Below are 16,526 nucleotides of genomic sequence, written 5' to 3'. Positions count from 1 at the left end.
TGGACTCTGTCGCCTTACTGGATATAAGCAAACCGTAGAAATCCCTAGACTTGCTAAGTGCTGAATCAAAGATTTTATCACCGATTTTAAATTGCAGTGATCTGACATGATCTTTCTTAATTTCGTGGCATCGAATTCTTAGATGACTTGGTACTGCGCAACGAACACCAGTCCAGGTCAGAAAGTTGGAATCTTTTAAACCATTACGTTTTGCAAGGTTAAAGGACTCTGTGTTACTCAAATCAAATTTGAAGTCGCTTAAAAGAATAATATTTGCGCTATTATAATTATAATAGAATAAAGGTTTGCTGTTTACTCTAATGTTATGATTGTTCCAGATGATTGTTTCACGTAGACTTACAAGATCAAATCTAGAACAAAAATCTGACCACCAGTGTAACATCTCCTTATAAAATATTGGGGAAATGTTATAGTCATTAATATTATAATCACAATGAAGAAAAAATTCTCCACCAAAAGGTTTTAGTAAATGTAATAGATACGCTTTCTAGGGATAAAAGTTATCGCTTAGAAATCTTCCAATCCATGAAAGTCGGAGTGGCATTATTGACGTTGTAAAATCAGTTACCTTTAGGCCACCAAATTCAACATCATTTATTACTGCTGTCCTGGCGATTTTATCAGGACCCTTCCAAAGAAAATTATATATAATTGATTGAAGGGCCTTTATGAACTCCAAAGGAGAAGGAAGAATTGACGAGATGTATAAAACTTTAGGAAGTAGTAAACTCTTAATAATTGTAACTTTACCAAACAGAGAGAGGCCTCTCCAACTCCACAAGCGTATCTGAGATTTAATTCCTTTGAGCTTATCGTAGAAATTCTTTTGCACTGATTCTTCGTTATTGTAACTAAAGTGAACCCCTAAAGCTTTTACAGTTTTACGCCATTTCAATGCTAGAGGTGTTTTGATGTTATTACGGGAAGAGCCAATCCACATTGCTTCGGTTTTTGTATAATTCACCTTTAGGCCAGAACATTTTTGGAATTGATCAAGTAACTTAAAAAGGTATTGAGCAGATCTGATATCCGACAAAAAAGCTGTTAAATCATCTGCATACTCGTACAGTGCTTCAAGATCCTGCTTAGATTTTTCTAGTGCCAGACGCGTATTGTTACAAGGATTTGTGTGAAACATTAGGACTGCCTCCTGATAACGTTTATTTAATTCCTCTTCTTGTTTCCGTCGAATGGAAGCTATTTGTTTGGAGAATATGATGGAGTTTGACCTTATATTAAACTTGATCCAATCCCACAAACGTCTGGGATCATGTATATCTTTACCTGCATCCAGCCAGGTCGGTAAATTGTTTGTTATCATATGTTTATAATTTTCATTTGCCAATAGAGAAGTGTTTAGTTTCCAGAAGCCAGCTCCTCTTCCACTTGATTCGATTTCTTCAAGTTCTAAAAAAATAGCGGAATGGTCTGTTTTGATCGAGGGTATGATATCGACCTTAGTTACCAAATCATGTAATTTATCGGATATTAGCCAGTAATCTAGTTGGCAAAATATAAAAGGTGAACAACGCCCCCAGGTAAAGCTTTGCAATGTTGGGTTTTTTTAGGCGCCAAATGTCGTGCAGACTGAATTCATTTTGCAATTCATCTATAGAGTTGATTACATATTTTCGAGGAATCGGTAAACCACCTTTTTTGTCAAGTGTGATGTCGAGAGGACAGTTAAAATCACCTATAATAATGTTTTCTTCATTACCAAATTCGTCATTTCTTAATAATTTTGATAAATTACGATAAAACTTGACAGCATCGGCGTCTTTTTTTGGGCCATATATGTTTGCAATTGTGTATATCTCATTGTTAATAGCAGCTTTTAGAACAATAAACCTGCCATCCGAACTTATTTCACTTTGTTGAATAATAATGTTCAAACTATTCTTCATGAGAATTGCAACACCTCTAGCATTTGTACTGCCGTGTGAAAATAAAATAGAAGCGCCCCACTCTTTTTGCCACTGATCCTGTCGTTCTGTTGTGGAATGAGTTTCTTATAAAAATATTAAATCGGCTTTTTGCTTTCTACACCAGGAAAAAATTGCCCTACGTTTATGAAAGTTGCTTAGGCCTCTAACATTCAAGGAAAGAAATTTGATGCTTTCAGGCTTAGCTTTCGAATTATGCATTCTTAATGCAAGAATAATTAAGTGTTATCACATTTATAATAGGTGCTATTTGCTCGGAAAATGAATAGAATAGCAAAACAAATGTAAAAGTAGTAAGAGAATAATTTAAGTTTTGAACAAGAAGTATAACACAGACACAAAACAACAACACACAAAATATACAAACAAACGAAAGCGCACTTACCATCTTGGTTGCTGCACACTTTCGCCGAGATCTCCATGGCAAATGGTTGTATTATACTATGGTATTAAAAGTGACAAGCAGTTTTGCCTGCGCCGAAATTGTAAACAAAACTATAAATCATACAGTCCATTTAGCTATAAATACAATTACGCAGTATATAATGACAACAAAACAGCAACATAAGGATTACTCATGTCTGATTTTAAAGGACTTGAGACCTTCAGAATCGATTTCTTTATACAGTATCTGCGCGGGAACTGACCATGGGATGAACGCGAACTGGACTCCTTCTCTTTCTTTAAGTTGCTTTAAATGATCTTTCCGTAGTTTGGCTCTTTCACTTCGAACTGATTTTGACATGTCGTCGGATATGAATATCTGACTGTCGCAGAAAGGGTTATCTTTCAGGGTGTTTGCTGCAGCCTTTAAAATTCGTCCTTTGTCAGGATATCTAAGTAAGTAGTATGGGTAGGCCTTGACTGCGGAGCGATAGCGCTCGCAGCCGCTTGGTTGATCTTCGTACGGTGCGCTCGCATGACTTCAATATTATCGAGGCCCATGTGCTTACTGAAAAGTTCTTCCTCTAAGAATTCTTCTATGAAGCTGCAATCTTTTTCGGCGCCTTCCTTTAAACCCCATATGATCACGTTGTTCCTCTTGGACCTGTTTTCCAAGTCTTCAATTTTCTTGTTCAGGGCGTCTATCTCTTTGCGGTTTGCCTTCTCTGCAAGAGCGCTTTTAACCTCGGTCACATCGTGGTCTAAAAGTTTATAACTATCTTTCAATTCGTCGACATCCTGAGCGGTTTTCTTTTGACTTTTTTCCAAACTTTCTAGCTTCATCAGTATGGCATTCAACTTCGACTCTTGATCATCTTTAGCGGCGAGCAATTCGTCCATCTTCGCAAGTACTGCGTCTAGCTTCGCTTCAGTGTCGGGCATTTCGGTTCGTTGCTTTGCTTTCGACCTTGTTCGTCTAGCAGACATTCGCTTGTCACCAATTAATAAACTCAAAAGATTATAACGCGGTCATAGTAACCTATTAAGGATCAAAATTTTGAAAGTTTCATAGAGAGAGCTCGAAGCCGCGTCCGTTCAGCTTGGCGTCATCACGTGACCCCCTTCCTTCATTCGTACTAAAATGTCCTATTCATCGAACCATTTCCGTTGTTTTGATCAGGCATCCATGAAAAGGAGGCTTGTTGCGTTGTCATGCAGCGTAGGCAGAACCGCAAGGCAAGGTTCAATCACAAAATTAAGCATGTCGTCTACACAATACTATTTCGATTTCATCGACCTTAACGGTTTCCCACAGAAATTTTTATGTGAGATTTGGTACGTATAGCAAACTCTTCAAGTCATGGTTGTCTCATGGTTATTCCAAATTTATATTTATTCACGTTGCAGTACTTGTCCAATGGTCGATGCTAAAATATGTAACTTAGGTGGCCGTTCCGTTTGCGGTCACTGCGCCGAACGAATGGAGGCAAACAGGGCACGTAACTGCCATATGTGCAGGCAGCCAAGAACGAGTTTCTGTCGAAACTTATTTGCGGCTAAAATGATGGAAGGCATAACAGCCAAGTGCCTGGGCTGTGAGAGGGATGTGCCCCTCGAGGATATCAGGCAGCATGTCCACGACTGCCAGGAAATTGAGCAGCATTGTGGCTTGTGCCCAGCAAAGTTTAAGTGGGGAGATGTGTTGCAACAAAAGTCAGTCTGCTCAGAAGAGGAGATATCGTGTGCCCGTGGGCAACAACTGATCCGCAAACAGGAAACCTATAAATTTGAAAGCATGTCCTGCCCCCTGGGGTGTACTACAACAATGAAAAGGTCAGATGGTAATGCTCAATGTAGTAAATGTTTAAAACGGGTTAAAGCTTTTTCGTAAAGCTTTACTAGTTGAACAAGGTAACAAAAAAGTGGTCGAGCGATCAAACTTGAGCTTAGAAATTCTGAGCGCTACAGGAGATACCAAGGTTCTAATGCTCTTCAGTGATGGTTCGGACAAATTATTTCGACAGATGGGAAGTATTCGCACTTTGCAAACTTTTGCAAGAATTTGTTGATCTACCATTGGGATACTGCTGTCGAGTCCATTTTCAAGTGTGACACTAGTTTTGCAGTCGGAACTAGAATGTAATTTTGAACTGAGCAAGATAACTTTGGACTAAGGCAATAGTTTTGAGACATTTGCACAAACTGATTTTGAGAAATTCGCACTTAAGTCTTGACGGATGACGTTTTTAATATCATTGGAAATTTCATTCTTTATCATAATTTTTTTGGCATGTTGAAAGTCTTCACGAGCAGGTGATTCTGGTACCTGGTCTCGTCATTTCCTTTACGTTTACATACATTTATCAGTAGTGGGCCTCGCTCGTGCAAAATGTTTCTTCTGAAAGCTTGCGCTTTGTCATTGTCGTAGGGGTTCTGCAGAACATACTTTAGAACTTTTGCCAAGTGCGACGTATGCCTAACTGAATTTCATTTAAAACTCGACGTGCGCGTTTCAGGCATCCAGTCCGTTGGTTTGAACGCTAAAAAATTTAGGGTTTTGGAGGGGCTAAAAGAGGAACACATTTCAAACCTTTTCTTCCATTTGAGACTACAGAAGGCGATCATGTAACAATTAACTTTTTTCTACCGGTGGTGGTTTTGGGTGTCAATTAGACGCCACGTCAATGAGTTACATAAAACAATCATTATAGCGGCATGTTTACAACTTCGCCTTTATCGTAATCGCTAACTGTGGCTTACTTACTTGCTCCTGTGTTTCAAACTCGACAAAGCGACGAATATCATGGTAATTATTTTCATTCTATAATTTGCAACTCTGCATGATATGCTTGGCACGAAGATCGATCTGCCACAACTTCTCTAAGGGCCTGAAAAAAAAAAACATGCGTTCACTGTTAATTTTCCAAAATGGTGAATGACTGAGAAATTCAACATTAAACTGACGTTTTCCGATATCGGAAAACGTGCGGCAAATTCATTGTTCACCCTCAGTAAAACTCAGGAAAAACACGAAGTTCATCGCAAGTTATCCAGCACCAGGAAAATACCAATGAATAGCCTGTTCACCTGAACGTTTTTCTATAGTTTTCCCGTGCGCGCGAACAAGGTATTTTCCAAGCGTTTTCCCACAGAATAACTAACGGTGAATGCCATGAAAACATGATGTTTGTCGATTGTTTTCCTGCTCCACGAAAACGCTATTGTATAGCTTGTTTTCCTGAACATTTTACTTAAGTTTTCCAGAGCATGCGATCGCTGCATTTTCCGAGCGTTTTCCTCACAGAATTACCAATGGTAAATGCCATGAAAACATGATGTTTGTCGATTGTTTTCCTGCTCCACGAAAACGCTAGTGTCTAGCTTGTTTTCCTGAACGTTATTCTATAATTTTCCCAAGCGCGCGAACGTTGCATTTGTCGAGCGTTTTCCTGCAGAATTGCAAACGGTAAATGCCAAAAAAACAAGAAAATCGTCGATTGTTTTCCTACTCCACGAAAACGCCACTGATAGCTTGTTTTCCAGAACGTTTTTCTATAGTTTTCCCGAGCGCGCGATTGCTGCATTTTCCAAGCGTATTCCCAGATAATTACTAATAGCATGAAAACATGATCTTTGTCGATTTTTTTCCTGCTCCATGGAAACGCTAATGTATGGCTTGTTCAACCAAAAGTTTTTCTCTACTTTTCCCGAGTATGCGAACGATACTGTTCTCACAGAATTACTAACGACCGTGATTAAGAAATGAAGATGTGCTGTTCGTCTCTTGTTTCCCTGCTCTATGGAAACACTTATGAACAGCTTGCATTGTTTTCCTGTAGCTTTTTGTAGTTTAATTAAGCTTATTGAGTCATTTGAGTGGATTGGATCATTTCAGGCAGTTGGGTCACTTGCACTGATTGGGTCATTTTCGCTGATGGCCACATGTTAGGTTCTGCTGTTTCAGAAAGTAAATGTTATTTGAAATTATTGGGTCATCTGAAACAGTTAGGTCACTGGAACCAATTTGGTCCTTTTAAGCAATTCTGTCATTTGGGCCAGTTGGATCATTTGAGGCAGTTGGCTTTAATTGGCTGATTGGGTCATTAGAGGCAGTTGGGTCACTAGAACTGGTTGAGTCATTTGAGGCAATTCAGTCATCTGAACCAGTTGGTTCATTTAAGGCAGTTGGCTATTATTGACTGATCGGGTCATTTAAGGCAATTCAATCATTTGAGCTGGTTGGGTAGTTTAAGGCAATTCAGTCATTTGAGCTGCTTGGGTCATTTGAGGCAATTTAGTTATTTGAACTGGTTGAGTCATTTGAGGCAATTCAGACATTTGAGCTGGTTGGGTCACTTGAGGCAATTCAGTCATTTGAGCCAGTTGGGTCATTTGAGGCAATTGTGGTATTTGAGCTGGTTGGATCATCTGGGGCAATTCAGTGATTTGAGCTGCTTGGATCATTTGAGGCAATTCGGCCATTTTAGCTGGTTGAGTCATTTGAGGCAATTCAGTCATTTGAGCTGCTTGGGTCATTTTAGGCAATTTTGTCATTTGAGCTGGTTGAGTCACTTGAGGCGATTCAGTCATTTGAGCCAATTGGGTCATTTGAGGCAGTTGTGGCATTTGAGCTAGTTGGATCATTTGAGGCAATTTGGTCATTTGAGCTGGCTGGATCATTTGAGGCAATTCAGACATTTGAGCTGGTTGAGTCATTTGAGGCAATTCAGTCATTTGAGCTGGTTGGGTCATTTGAGGCAATTCAGTCACTGGAGCTGGTTGGATCATTTGAGGCAATTGTGGCATTTGAGCTGGTTGGATCATTTGGGGCAATTCAGTCATTTGAGCTGCCTGGATCATTCGAGGCAATTCAGTCACTTTAGCTGGTTAAGTCATTTGAGGCAATTCAGTCATTTCAGCTGCTTGGGTCATTTAAGGCAATTTAGTCATTTGAGCTGGTTGAGTCACTTGAGACGATTCAGTCATTAGAGCCAATTGGGTCATTTGAGGCAATTGTGGCATTTGAGCTAGTTGGGTCATTTGAGGCAATTCGGTCATTTGAGCTGGCTGGATCTTTGAAGCAATTCAGTAATTTGAGCTGGTTGGGTCATTTGAGGCAATTCAGTCACTGGAGCTGGTTGGATCATTTGAGAAAATTGTGGCATTTGAGCTAGTTGGGTCATTTGGGGCAATTCAGTCATTTAAGCTGGTTGAATCATTTGAGGCAATTCAGTCATTTGAGCCGCTTGGATTATTTGAGGTAATTCAGTCATTTTAGCTGGTTGAGTCATTTGAGGCAATTCAGTCATTTGAGCCAGTTGGGTCATTTCAGGCAACTGAGGTATTTAAAGCAGCTGGATCATTTCAGGCAATTCAGTCATTTGAGCAGCTTGGGTCATTTGAGGCAATTTAGTCATTTGTGCTGGTTGAGTCTTTTGAGGCAATTCAGACATTTGGGCTGGTTGGGTCGTTTGAGGCAATTCAGGCATTTGAGTCAGTTAGGTCATTTGTATGCCGTAACATACCGTTCAAAATTCAGTCTGGGTATTTTCCCTATCGAAAAATTAATTTTCGTGTGGGAAATCAATTAACAGGGTCCGTTATTGTTGGCCTCTTTCAGACCTCCTCATTGTCTGCTATTTCCCGTGTCTGATATTATTTTCCGAGCCTGATATTATTTCCCATGTCTGTATTTACTATCTAAATGGATTTCGACTTATCGCCGAGCCTAACAAGACTTATCGAGAATCGAGGCCTATAATAACCTTCATCACTAATCGAGTGTTTGATCGAGTTTGATTAATTCCTCAATCACGAGTCGGATTATCCAGGGTTGACTCCGTCCCAGACCTCCCATGGTACACCGTTGGCTAGGGCTAGTTGTTCACTTAGTTTACAAAAACGATAAGCATCACTTCTTCGCAAGTATTGAAGCAAGCACTGATTTGGAGGTTATGACTGTTGAGGTAGGGTTATGAAGTCTCTAATCGTAGTATGCACATAGAATCTAGCCACTAGTTATGTTATACGTTTGTGTAGCAAACTCTTGAACTTTGTGTACCTGGCACACGCAGTTACATAAGCTGATAATTGAAAGCCGAAACACATAAAATGTACGAATATTGTGTGCTTGTACATTTGTTTTAAACAAAAAAAATAGTCGTATTTTTCAAAAATCTAGCCTTGTACGGCTCAATGAACGTCAAACTAAATATTATGCATTTGCTGTTGCTCAGTAAATGCGTAATTTGACAGCACTATCTCAAGCACGGTCTACGAAAATGCTAAATTTCGGTTATCATTCACTGTTTCCATCAGTGAACCCTTAAAACCCCCAAATTGCGACTGGCTTCTCTTTTCTGCTTACAGTATCACCCTTGGATCAAATGCAAAAGTCAAGACAATGGTGGAAATTAACTCCAATTTAAGAGGCTCCTGATTGTCAAACAAATTCTCCTTGTCTGTACCATAAGAAATGGGATCCAAGGGGATGCAAAGAAGACAGGATACAGAATATGACTGACAATGTAAAAGTGTAAAGGGTTAACCACTTGACCAGCTCAAACTAAGCAAGGGATCAGTAACCACTCAACCGGAATTCAATGTATAAAGCCCATCTTTTATTTTAAAACAGCAAGGTTAATGACATGTTATGGGCTCTCTTTCTTTTGTATTAATGGTTGTGTATTTGAAGCAAAAAGTTGTCTTGCAAACAGAGTACAATTCAGCAGACATCAGGTAAAAATCTTAAATAAAAAGAACAACATTAAACGTCATCATCAGTCAAAATATCTTAATTTACACCTGGTGCTTTGAAATCAAACTAAACAAATTATACAATGAAATTCAGTATTTTAGAGAGGTGATGATAAATTAATTCCCTATGAGTGAGATATAAAAACAATGCATTAACCCTTTAACTCCTAGAAGTGATTAACACAAAACTTCTCCCTACAATATCCATACATTATTCAGCAAACAGGTAATGTGAATATTCAATCTTGTCAGGTTGAAGCTGCTATCTTGATCTAGCAGCAAGTTCTCATAACTAATTAGCAAGGAAATGAGTAGCAGCTAGAGGGGAGAATTTACTATCAGATCTTGGGATTTAAAGGGTTAAGACTCTTGATTTCAGTTCATTAAATGTTGTAGCCAAAATGTGAGGAAGCAAGTCGCAGTACGACTCGTTCTCTCACATTTGTGTTGTATAACTAGCTAAGGTCCATAAAAAGTTTCCTTTTTTCAAGTTTACTTTAGCGAAAAATAGCTAAAAAATGTTTTAATGGAAATACATATATATAGATGGTCACTTGCAATAAAACCTAAGATAGATTTTCCTACTTATTAGTTTTACTTTTCTTTTTTTCTTTAGCTCTTAGCCTTCTCATTTGACGTCTACTTATTTTGTTCATTTCAATGTCATCTTCTTTGGCTTTCATTTTTTTTGCATTTAAGTTTGACTTGTTGTTGTCTTCTGGTTTTCTCTTTCTTTTCCTCTTTTTGTCATCTGTGTCTTTTGATTCCCCTTTTGTTGCCTTTTTGTCCAGTTCTTTTATTCTCTTCTTCATCTTCTTAACTTTCTTTCCAATGCTCTTGTTACTATCATCTGCTAAATGGAATTTTTAAAGTATTGTTAAACTAATATGTAATGTTATTTACTTGTATTTCTTCAATCAAGTCCTGGCTATTGACCACACTATTCTTGTGGTCACCCTGATTATAGAAGTTTGAAAAACTGATGACCTGAACTTCCAAATGATGAGGACATTCTTTAATGTATACCAAAGTCAAATAATATTCCAATATTGGGAAAAAATCTTAATATTTTCTGTGTACATCTACTTGTAACTATCCAATTAGAATTGTGGAGCACATCTATTTTTCACTCTTTTTAAACAAGATGAAAAATGGGTCATTAACACCATTTTAGTGTACAATTTTATTAATTTAATTTAGTATACAAACTTTCCTGGTTACTTTACTTTCAGTAGTAATAGTGTTGTTTGCATTACTCTAAAGCATTCAAGCTAGATACGAGGTGAAAAGCACTTGCAAGGCTAGAACAAAAACCAATCAAAACATACCTCTGGTCTCAATGGTGGAATTAAGATCTTTGTCAGTTTGTAAAGGGCCAGTTCCTTTGAATGACACCTGGAAGGAAATAGGAGAAGAGTGGAAGCATCCCTGGCTCAAAGAATCATTGATTACAGAAATAGATTATCTTCATTTGTCTTTCTCTAGGAGAATTTAACGTCCAAGTTTTGTCTAACAAATGGGAAGTTAAGACTTCTCAGCATTTCTTTCAGTTCCTTAATTCTATTTTAATATTAAAATAAAATATCTTTGAAATGATACAATACTACAACTGATAAGGATACTTAAGTGAGAAAAACACCCCTTTATTCCTAATTCAATGAAACAAGTGTAAATCTGGACTAACAGTGACAATGGCAGAGCCCCTACCAAGGAAAACACCTTGCAACCCTGAAATAAAAGTTGCAAGCTCCGGAGTACAAATACACCTTTCACTACCAAATCTTGGAACTGCAGGTGAGACCTTGCTCTTGTCACACTACCGCACAGGAACACACCTTCAGCCTCTATAGTAGAAGTTGCAAGTTCCAGAGTACAAAAGCACCTTCTGCTGCCAAATCTAGCAATAGAACTCCAGGTGAGACCTTGCAAAGAAACACACCTTTTGCCTCTATAGTAGAAGTTGCAAGCTCTAGAGTACTTAAGCACCTTCCACCGCCAAATCTGCTAATAGAGCTTGAGGTGAGACCTCTCCCTACTTGTACCGACACAGAGGAATACACCTTCCGTCTCTATAGTAGAAGTCGCAAGCTCCAGAGTACTTGAGCACCTTCCGCCACAAAATCTACCTATAGAATTACAGGTGAGTCCTCGCCCAGGGCTGCGGAGGAACACACCCTTTGCCTCTATAGTAGAAGTTGCAAGCTCCAGAGTACAAAAGCACCTTCTGCTGCCAAATCTAGTAATAGAACTCCAAGTGAGACCTCGCACTAGTTGCGGTGCCACAGAGGAAATACCTTCTGCTTCTATAGTAGAATTTGTAAGCTAATGAGTACTTGAGCACCTTCTGCTGCCAAATCTAGCTATAGAACTCCAGGTGAGACCTTATAGAGGAACACACCTATTGCCTCTATAGTAGAAGTTGCAAGCTCTAGAGTACAAAAGCACCTTTGGCCACCAAATCTAGTTATTCAACTTTAGGTAAAACCTCGCCCTAGTTGTAGCACCACAGAGGAATACACCTTCCGTCTCTATAGTCGAAGTTGCAAGCTCCAGAGTACTTATGCACCTTCTGCCACAAAATCTACCTATAGAACTTCAGGTGAGTCCTCGCCCAGGGCTGCAGAGGAACACACCTTTGCCTCTATAGTAGAAGTTGCAAGCTCCAGAGTACAAAAGCACCTTCCGTTGCTAAATCCAGTCATAGAACTCCAGGTGAAACCTCGCAGAGGAACACGCCTTCTGCCTCTATAGTAGAAATAGCAAGCTCCAGAGTACTTGAGCACCTTCCACTGCTAAATCTAGTAATAGAACACCAGGTGAACCCCTGCCCTAGTTGTGCCGTTACAGACAAATACACCTTCGGCCTCTATAGTAGAAGTTGCAAGCTCCAGATACAAAAGCACCTTCCGCTGTCAAATCTAGCAATAGAGCTCTAGGTGAGACCTTGCAAAGGAACACACCATCCACCTCTATAGTACAGGTTGCAAGTTCCAAGTGCAAAAGCACCTTCCAACACTAAATCTAGCTGTAAGATTTTCTGAAATACATTGAGTTGAGGAATTTCAGGTGTGTTTTTCTCTAGTTGCAAAAGTACGTAAAGGGACAGATGTCAATGCCCTCCCTATTTCCTTTTCAGTTATCTATAAATGTGTGCATGTGAACCTATAATTAAAGCAATGCTCGCAAAATTGCTCTTGGATTTGGCATTGACAGAAAACACTGTAGATGTTCTCAACAGTAAATTAAATTTTAATCACCAAATGCATGAAAAGACTAACCAGGTAAACTTTGAAAACTGTGTGAAGGGGGGAAAAATGACCAGACGAAAAAAAAAGATGCACTTAAAAAAGTTAAAAACATAGAAAACTGGGGCATTTAAAATAACTAAACGTGCTAAATTTCTCCAATCCACTTAATCTTAAATGCAAAATCTTTACGTTCAATCTCATACTTAAACATTTTTATACACTTTCTGAAAACATCCCTTGTGTTTTCTGTCATTTAAGCACAGGTGTTAAGAAAATTCATTTCTAACTGTAGATGCTTTAATAACATGAATGTTCACTATAACCTTTCAAAATATCAAGGGATGTACATTATAGGCATTAAAAGGATCTTATAAAGTAAAAGTTATCTATTATAGTATTTTATAATAATGATGTTCAATTATATTATCTTGATGAGAACATATGGAATTAGTGACTAACAATATAACCAAGATAATGGTCATCAAATTAATCAGGCTTGTGTGTGTAAGCATCTGTAGCCAAGCAGCTGCTGGCAAATCTAACCCTAGCTAAGGTTTCCTATATCACCTAATCCCAACATTTAACCAGACAAAAAAAAAGAACTGGAATAAGTCTGGCTAAAATTACACAGACAGAAAGAATTGCAATCTGCAGGCAACAGATGATACACACATATAGCGGTGTTCTGGTACATGTTATGATAAATGTGGCCATGTGGATGAAGCAGTATGAAAAGTCAGGAGAGATGAAATAGAGTGTTAAAAAGCCTCAACTTGTAAGTACAACATGTGTACTTACTTTTTCTGGGGACTCTGACATGAGTTTTTTCATTTCCTGTTCAGACTGGAAGTAAAGAAAAAACCTTCAACTCAGTTCTAGTCTGACTGGCAAAGAATGTTCAAACATGTAGTTCATTTTAGAGTGTTGCCCAACATACAGTGATTGATGAAAACTGAATATTGCTCACAAGATAACAAAGTTCTCCGAATGGCATTATCAAATAATCTGCAGTTTTTGATTGCAAAAAAAGAAACATGGGGTTTGAACCTAATTCAAGGGTTAAAAATACCACACACCAATACTTGAATTGGTTAATTGATTCAATACCTTTTCTACTAGCCGCAGCACCTCTCCAGGAGGTTTAATAGCCTCTGTTGGAAATACTGTCCTGTTTTCCTGTGTCTCCAGGGAAAAGAACAATGGCTGCATCTGGCTACTCCCAAGCCAGTCATACACCTCCTACAAGTAGTTAATAAAAAATTGCATAATATGAGCTACATGAGGGGATGTGCAGCAGCACTTTTTAAAAGCAAATCTCCTTTCTCATGTTGTGGTGCTATTATAACTCTTATAATTTCTTAAAATATCAAAACATTTGGATTATTGTGTACATTATTTTAAAGCTGTATTTGCTTTCAAGGTTATCATGCATACTTACTTGATAGCAACCTCCTCTGTGAAACGTTCTTTTGAACAAACCACTGGGCGTGTAAACTTTAATCTTTACACCATCTTTTGGTCCTTTTCTCATCCGATTTTCTCGCAAATTGCGTATTTCTTCGGCCTGTGTCAGAAACATATTTGTTTTCCATTCATTAAATCTTAAGAGGTACTTGTATCTTGAAAAAGACAACATAATGATAGAAAATGTATACCTTTGAAATATTTTATCTATTTCTTCTTATATTATTATGTTTTTCCAGATCTTATTGAGCATGTTTGCTGGCTATGAGAGTTGAAATGTATGTATAACCCCATTTAAGTAAGCTGCAAAAGGGTTTGCATCATATGAAAGAGTATTTTAAAGCAACACAAATACAGTCTTAATTATTTCAGATATGAAGCACTTACCATATCATTTTCGGGGAGGCTTAATTCTCTGTCTTTTCTTTCTGTAGGTTGAAATGTTGGCCTTGCTGCACCTTGTTGTTGGTTCCTCTGTTGTTAAGTAAGAACATTTTTAATTAAGATGTAGCTGATACCAAATTTAAGTCTCTAACTTTAAGTGTTATTGACAGAAATATTTGTTTGCAGCTGGTTCTAAAAAGAAATCAATTTTTTCATCATTTGGAAGAATGCAAATGTGTTCAGTGATACGCTGGGATTTGTATCATTTTATTTTAATGAATTTCCTCAAATGATTTGTAATGGTTGATGCAATCAAATTCTAAATTACTATTCAATCCTTTTCCCTTCTTGCTAACTAGTTTGGTGCATATAATTATCAAAAAACATTTAACCTGTTGCCCACTAGCCATTCAATCTATAACTTGCATGTATGAAAATAAAGGCTGTATCAACCACTGTGATAACGAAGGTTAAGGCAGAGGAAGGCTAAAGAAATCTCCTTGTTTTAAGGTAAAAATCTGTTGAAATAACCATACTTTAGAAGCATCTGCTTCCTGAGCTGCAAGGAACACCTCATCTTGTTCTCTCTGCAAAGCTCGTGATTCCAAAATCTTCCTCCTAGCAGTAATCAAATATGTTTAGAGACAATTGACACATTATAGGGTAAAACAAGATAATCTTAAATAAATGCAAATTGGACACTGTAGAGAGTTTCTACGCTTGCCTTTTGAGCGTTAGCCCTTCATCAGAGTGACAGGTATAGTTGATTTCAGGACTTAACAGTTTTTTCTGCGATGCAAGCTTGGTTTAATTTATTTGATTAAAACTTGATCCAAGTTATGGCCATTTTTGGGCAAAATGAACATTTCTTTCAGCCTGACAATTATGCAAGCCTGGGCTATTAAAATATGTCCAGTAAGTTGCTCAGTACTGTTGACAACAATTTTTTGAGCACTATTTTGATTACATGAGGTCTTAAATCAATTTTGTCCATGTATCAGACAAAATTGTACCATATTGTAATATCATGGTGCACATAAAATTAAAGCTTTGTCCAACAAGAAAGGGACTCCAGAAAGATCTATTACCAGTTGGCATGTGCAATTTCCACGGCTTCTGCTGCCCTTTGCACCGCTTCACTTATTTGGGAAAAGTCAAAAAAGCTCCCTGTAAAAATAACAAAAAAAAGTTAATTATAATAGCTTTAGCTTTGATTTTCTTGTTTTGTATGCACTATGAGGAAATACCCGTACTTTTGCATCAAGAGAGTTCCTACAGTAACCTTCAAATTTTCAGTTAATGGCTGAGGCTTTTCCAGAATAGAAGTTATCTTAGAGTAAAGCAAAACTCAATTGAATTTTTTACCTGCATATCTCTCCACAGGTGTGGGTTGGCTTGACCCCCCCCCCCCCCCCCCCCCCATGGATGGTGTACACAGAATAATCTGAGGCACACCAAGAGTTTGGCCACCGAGTGCCTGCATGGCTAGAAACAGAAAAAAAAAATCATTTAACTTCCTCCTTATGGTAAGACTCGCTTGGGATCTACACAATTTATGTAAAAGCTTAATATCATTTTTGGTGGTTGGTTACTGCATTTCCTTGAATAAGTGCCCATGCCCTAATAAATGCGGCTCATGGCTCGTGTACGACGACCTGACTGACGTCATTAGTTATTTACCTTCGTCACCGATTACAGTAGGCACATAGAGTACATAGGATCAGAGGCCCAGAAGAACAGTAGGTACAGAGGAACAGTAGGTTCAGAGGAACAGTAGGCACAGAGGAACAGTGGGCACAGGGGAAGAGTGGGCACAGGGGAAGAGTGGGCACAGGGGAAGAGTGGGCACAGAGGAAGTGGGAACAGAGGAACAGTGAGCACAGAGGAACAGTAGGCACAGAGAAACAGTGGGCACAGAGGAACAGTAGGCACAGAGGAACAGTGGGCACAGAGGAACAGAGAAACAGTAGGCACAGAGGAACAGTAGGCACAGAGGAACAGTAGGCACAGAGGAACAGTAGGCACAGAGGAACAGTGGGCACAGAGGAACAGTGGAACAGTAGGCACAGAGGAACAGTAGGCACAGAGGAACAGTAGGCACAGAGGAACAGTAGGCACAGAGGAACAGTGGGCACAGAGGAACAGTGGGCACAGAGGAACAGTAGGCACAGAGGAACAGAGGAACAGTGGGCACAGAGGAACAGTGGGCACAGAGGAACAGTGGGCACAGAGGAACAGAGGAACAGCAGGCACAGAGGAACAGTGGGCACACAGGAACAGTGGGCACACAGGAACAGTGGGCACACAGGAACAGAGGAACAGCAGG

General features: G+C 38.8%; 1 protein-coding gene and 1 pseudogene across 1 annotated transcript; both read right to left on the bottom strand.

Moving 5' to 3' along the window:
• Positions 1-2,505: 2,505 nt before the first annotated feature.
• LOC149035284 (uncharacterized) lies at positions 2,506-3,290 on the bottom strand (annotated as a pseudogene).
• A 6,395-nt stretch (positions 3,291-9,685) lies between these two features.
• Positions 9,686-14,100, bottom strand: LOC149035283 (uncharacterized). The gene is made up of 5 exons (XM_089192318.1): positions 13,791-14,100; positions 13,460-13,591; positions 13,151-13,195; positions 10,433-10,499; positions 9,686-9,957 (listed from the first exon to the last, which is right to left on the bottom strand). Exons 1-5 carry the CDS (start codon positions 13,986-13,988, stop codon positions 9,686-9,688), a joined length of 714 nt encoding a protein of 237 aa, XP_089048444.1. The 5' UTR covers positions 13,989-14,100.
• Between the last annotated feature and the right edge of the window lie 2,426 nt (positions 14,101-16,526).

The sequence above is a fragment of the Pocillopora damicornis genome, chromosome 13 (assembly GCF_964200805.1).
Source record: "Pocillopora damicornis chromosome 13, jaPocDami1.2, whole genome shotgun sequence".
In the NCBI taxonomy this organism is placed as follows: domain Eukaryota; kingdom Metazoa; phylum Cnidaria; class Anthozoa; order Scleractinia; family Pocilloporidae; genus Pocillopora; species Pocillopora damicornis.
This window is presented reverse-complemented; position numbering and strand designations above follow the sequence as displayed.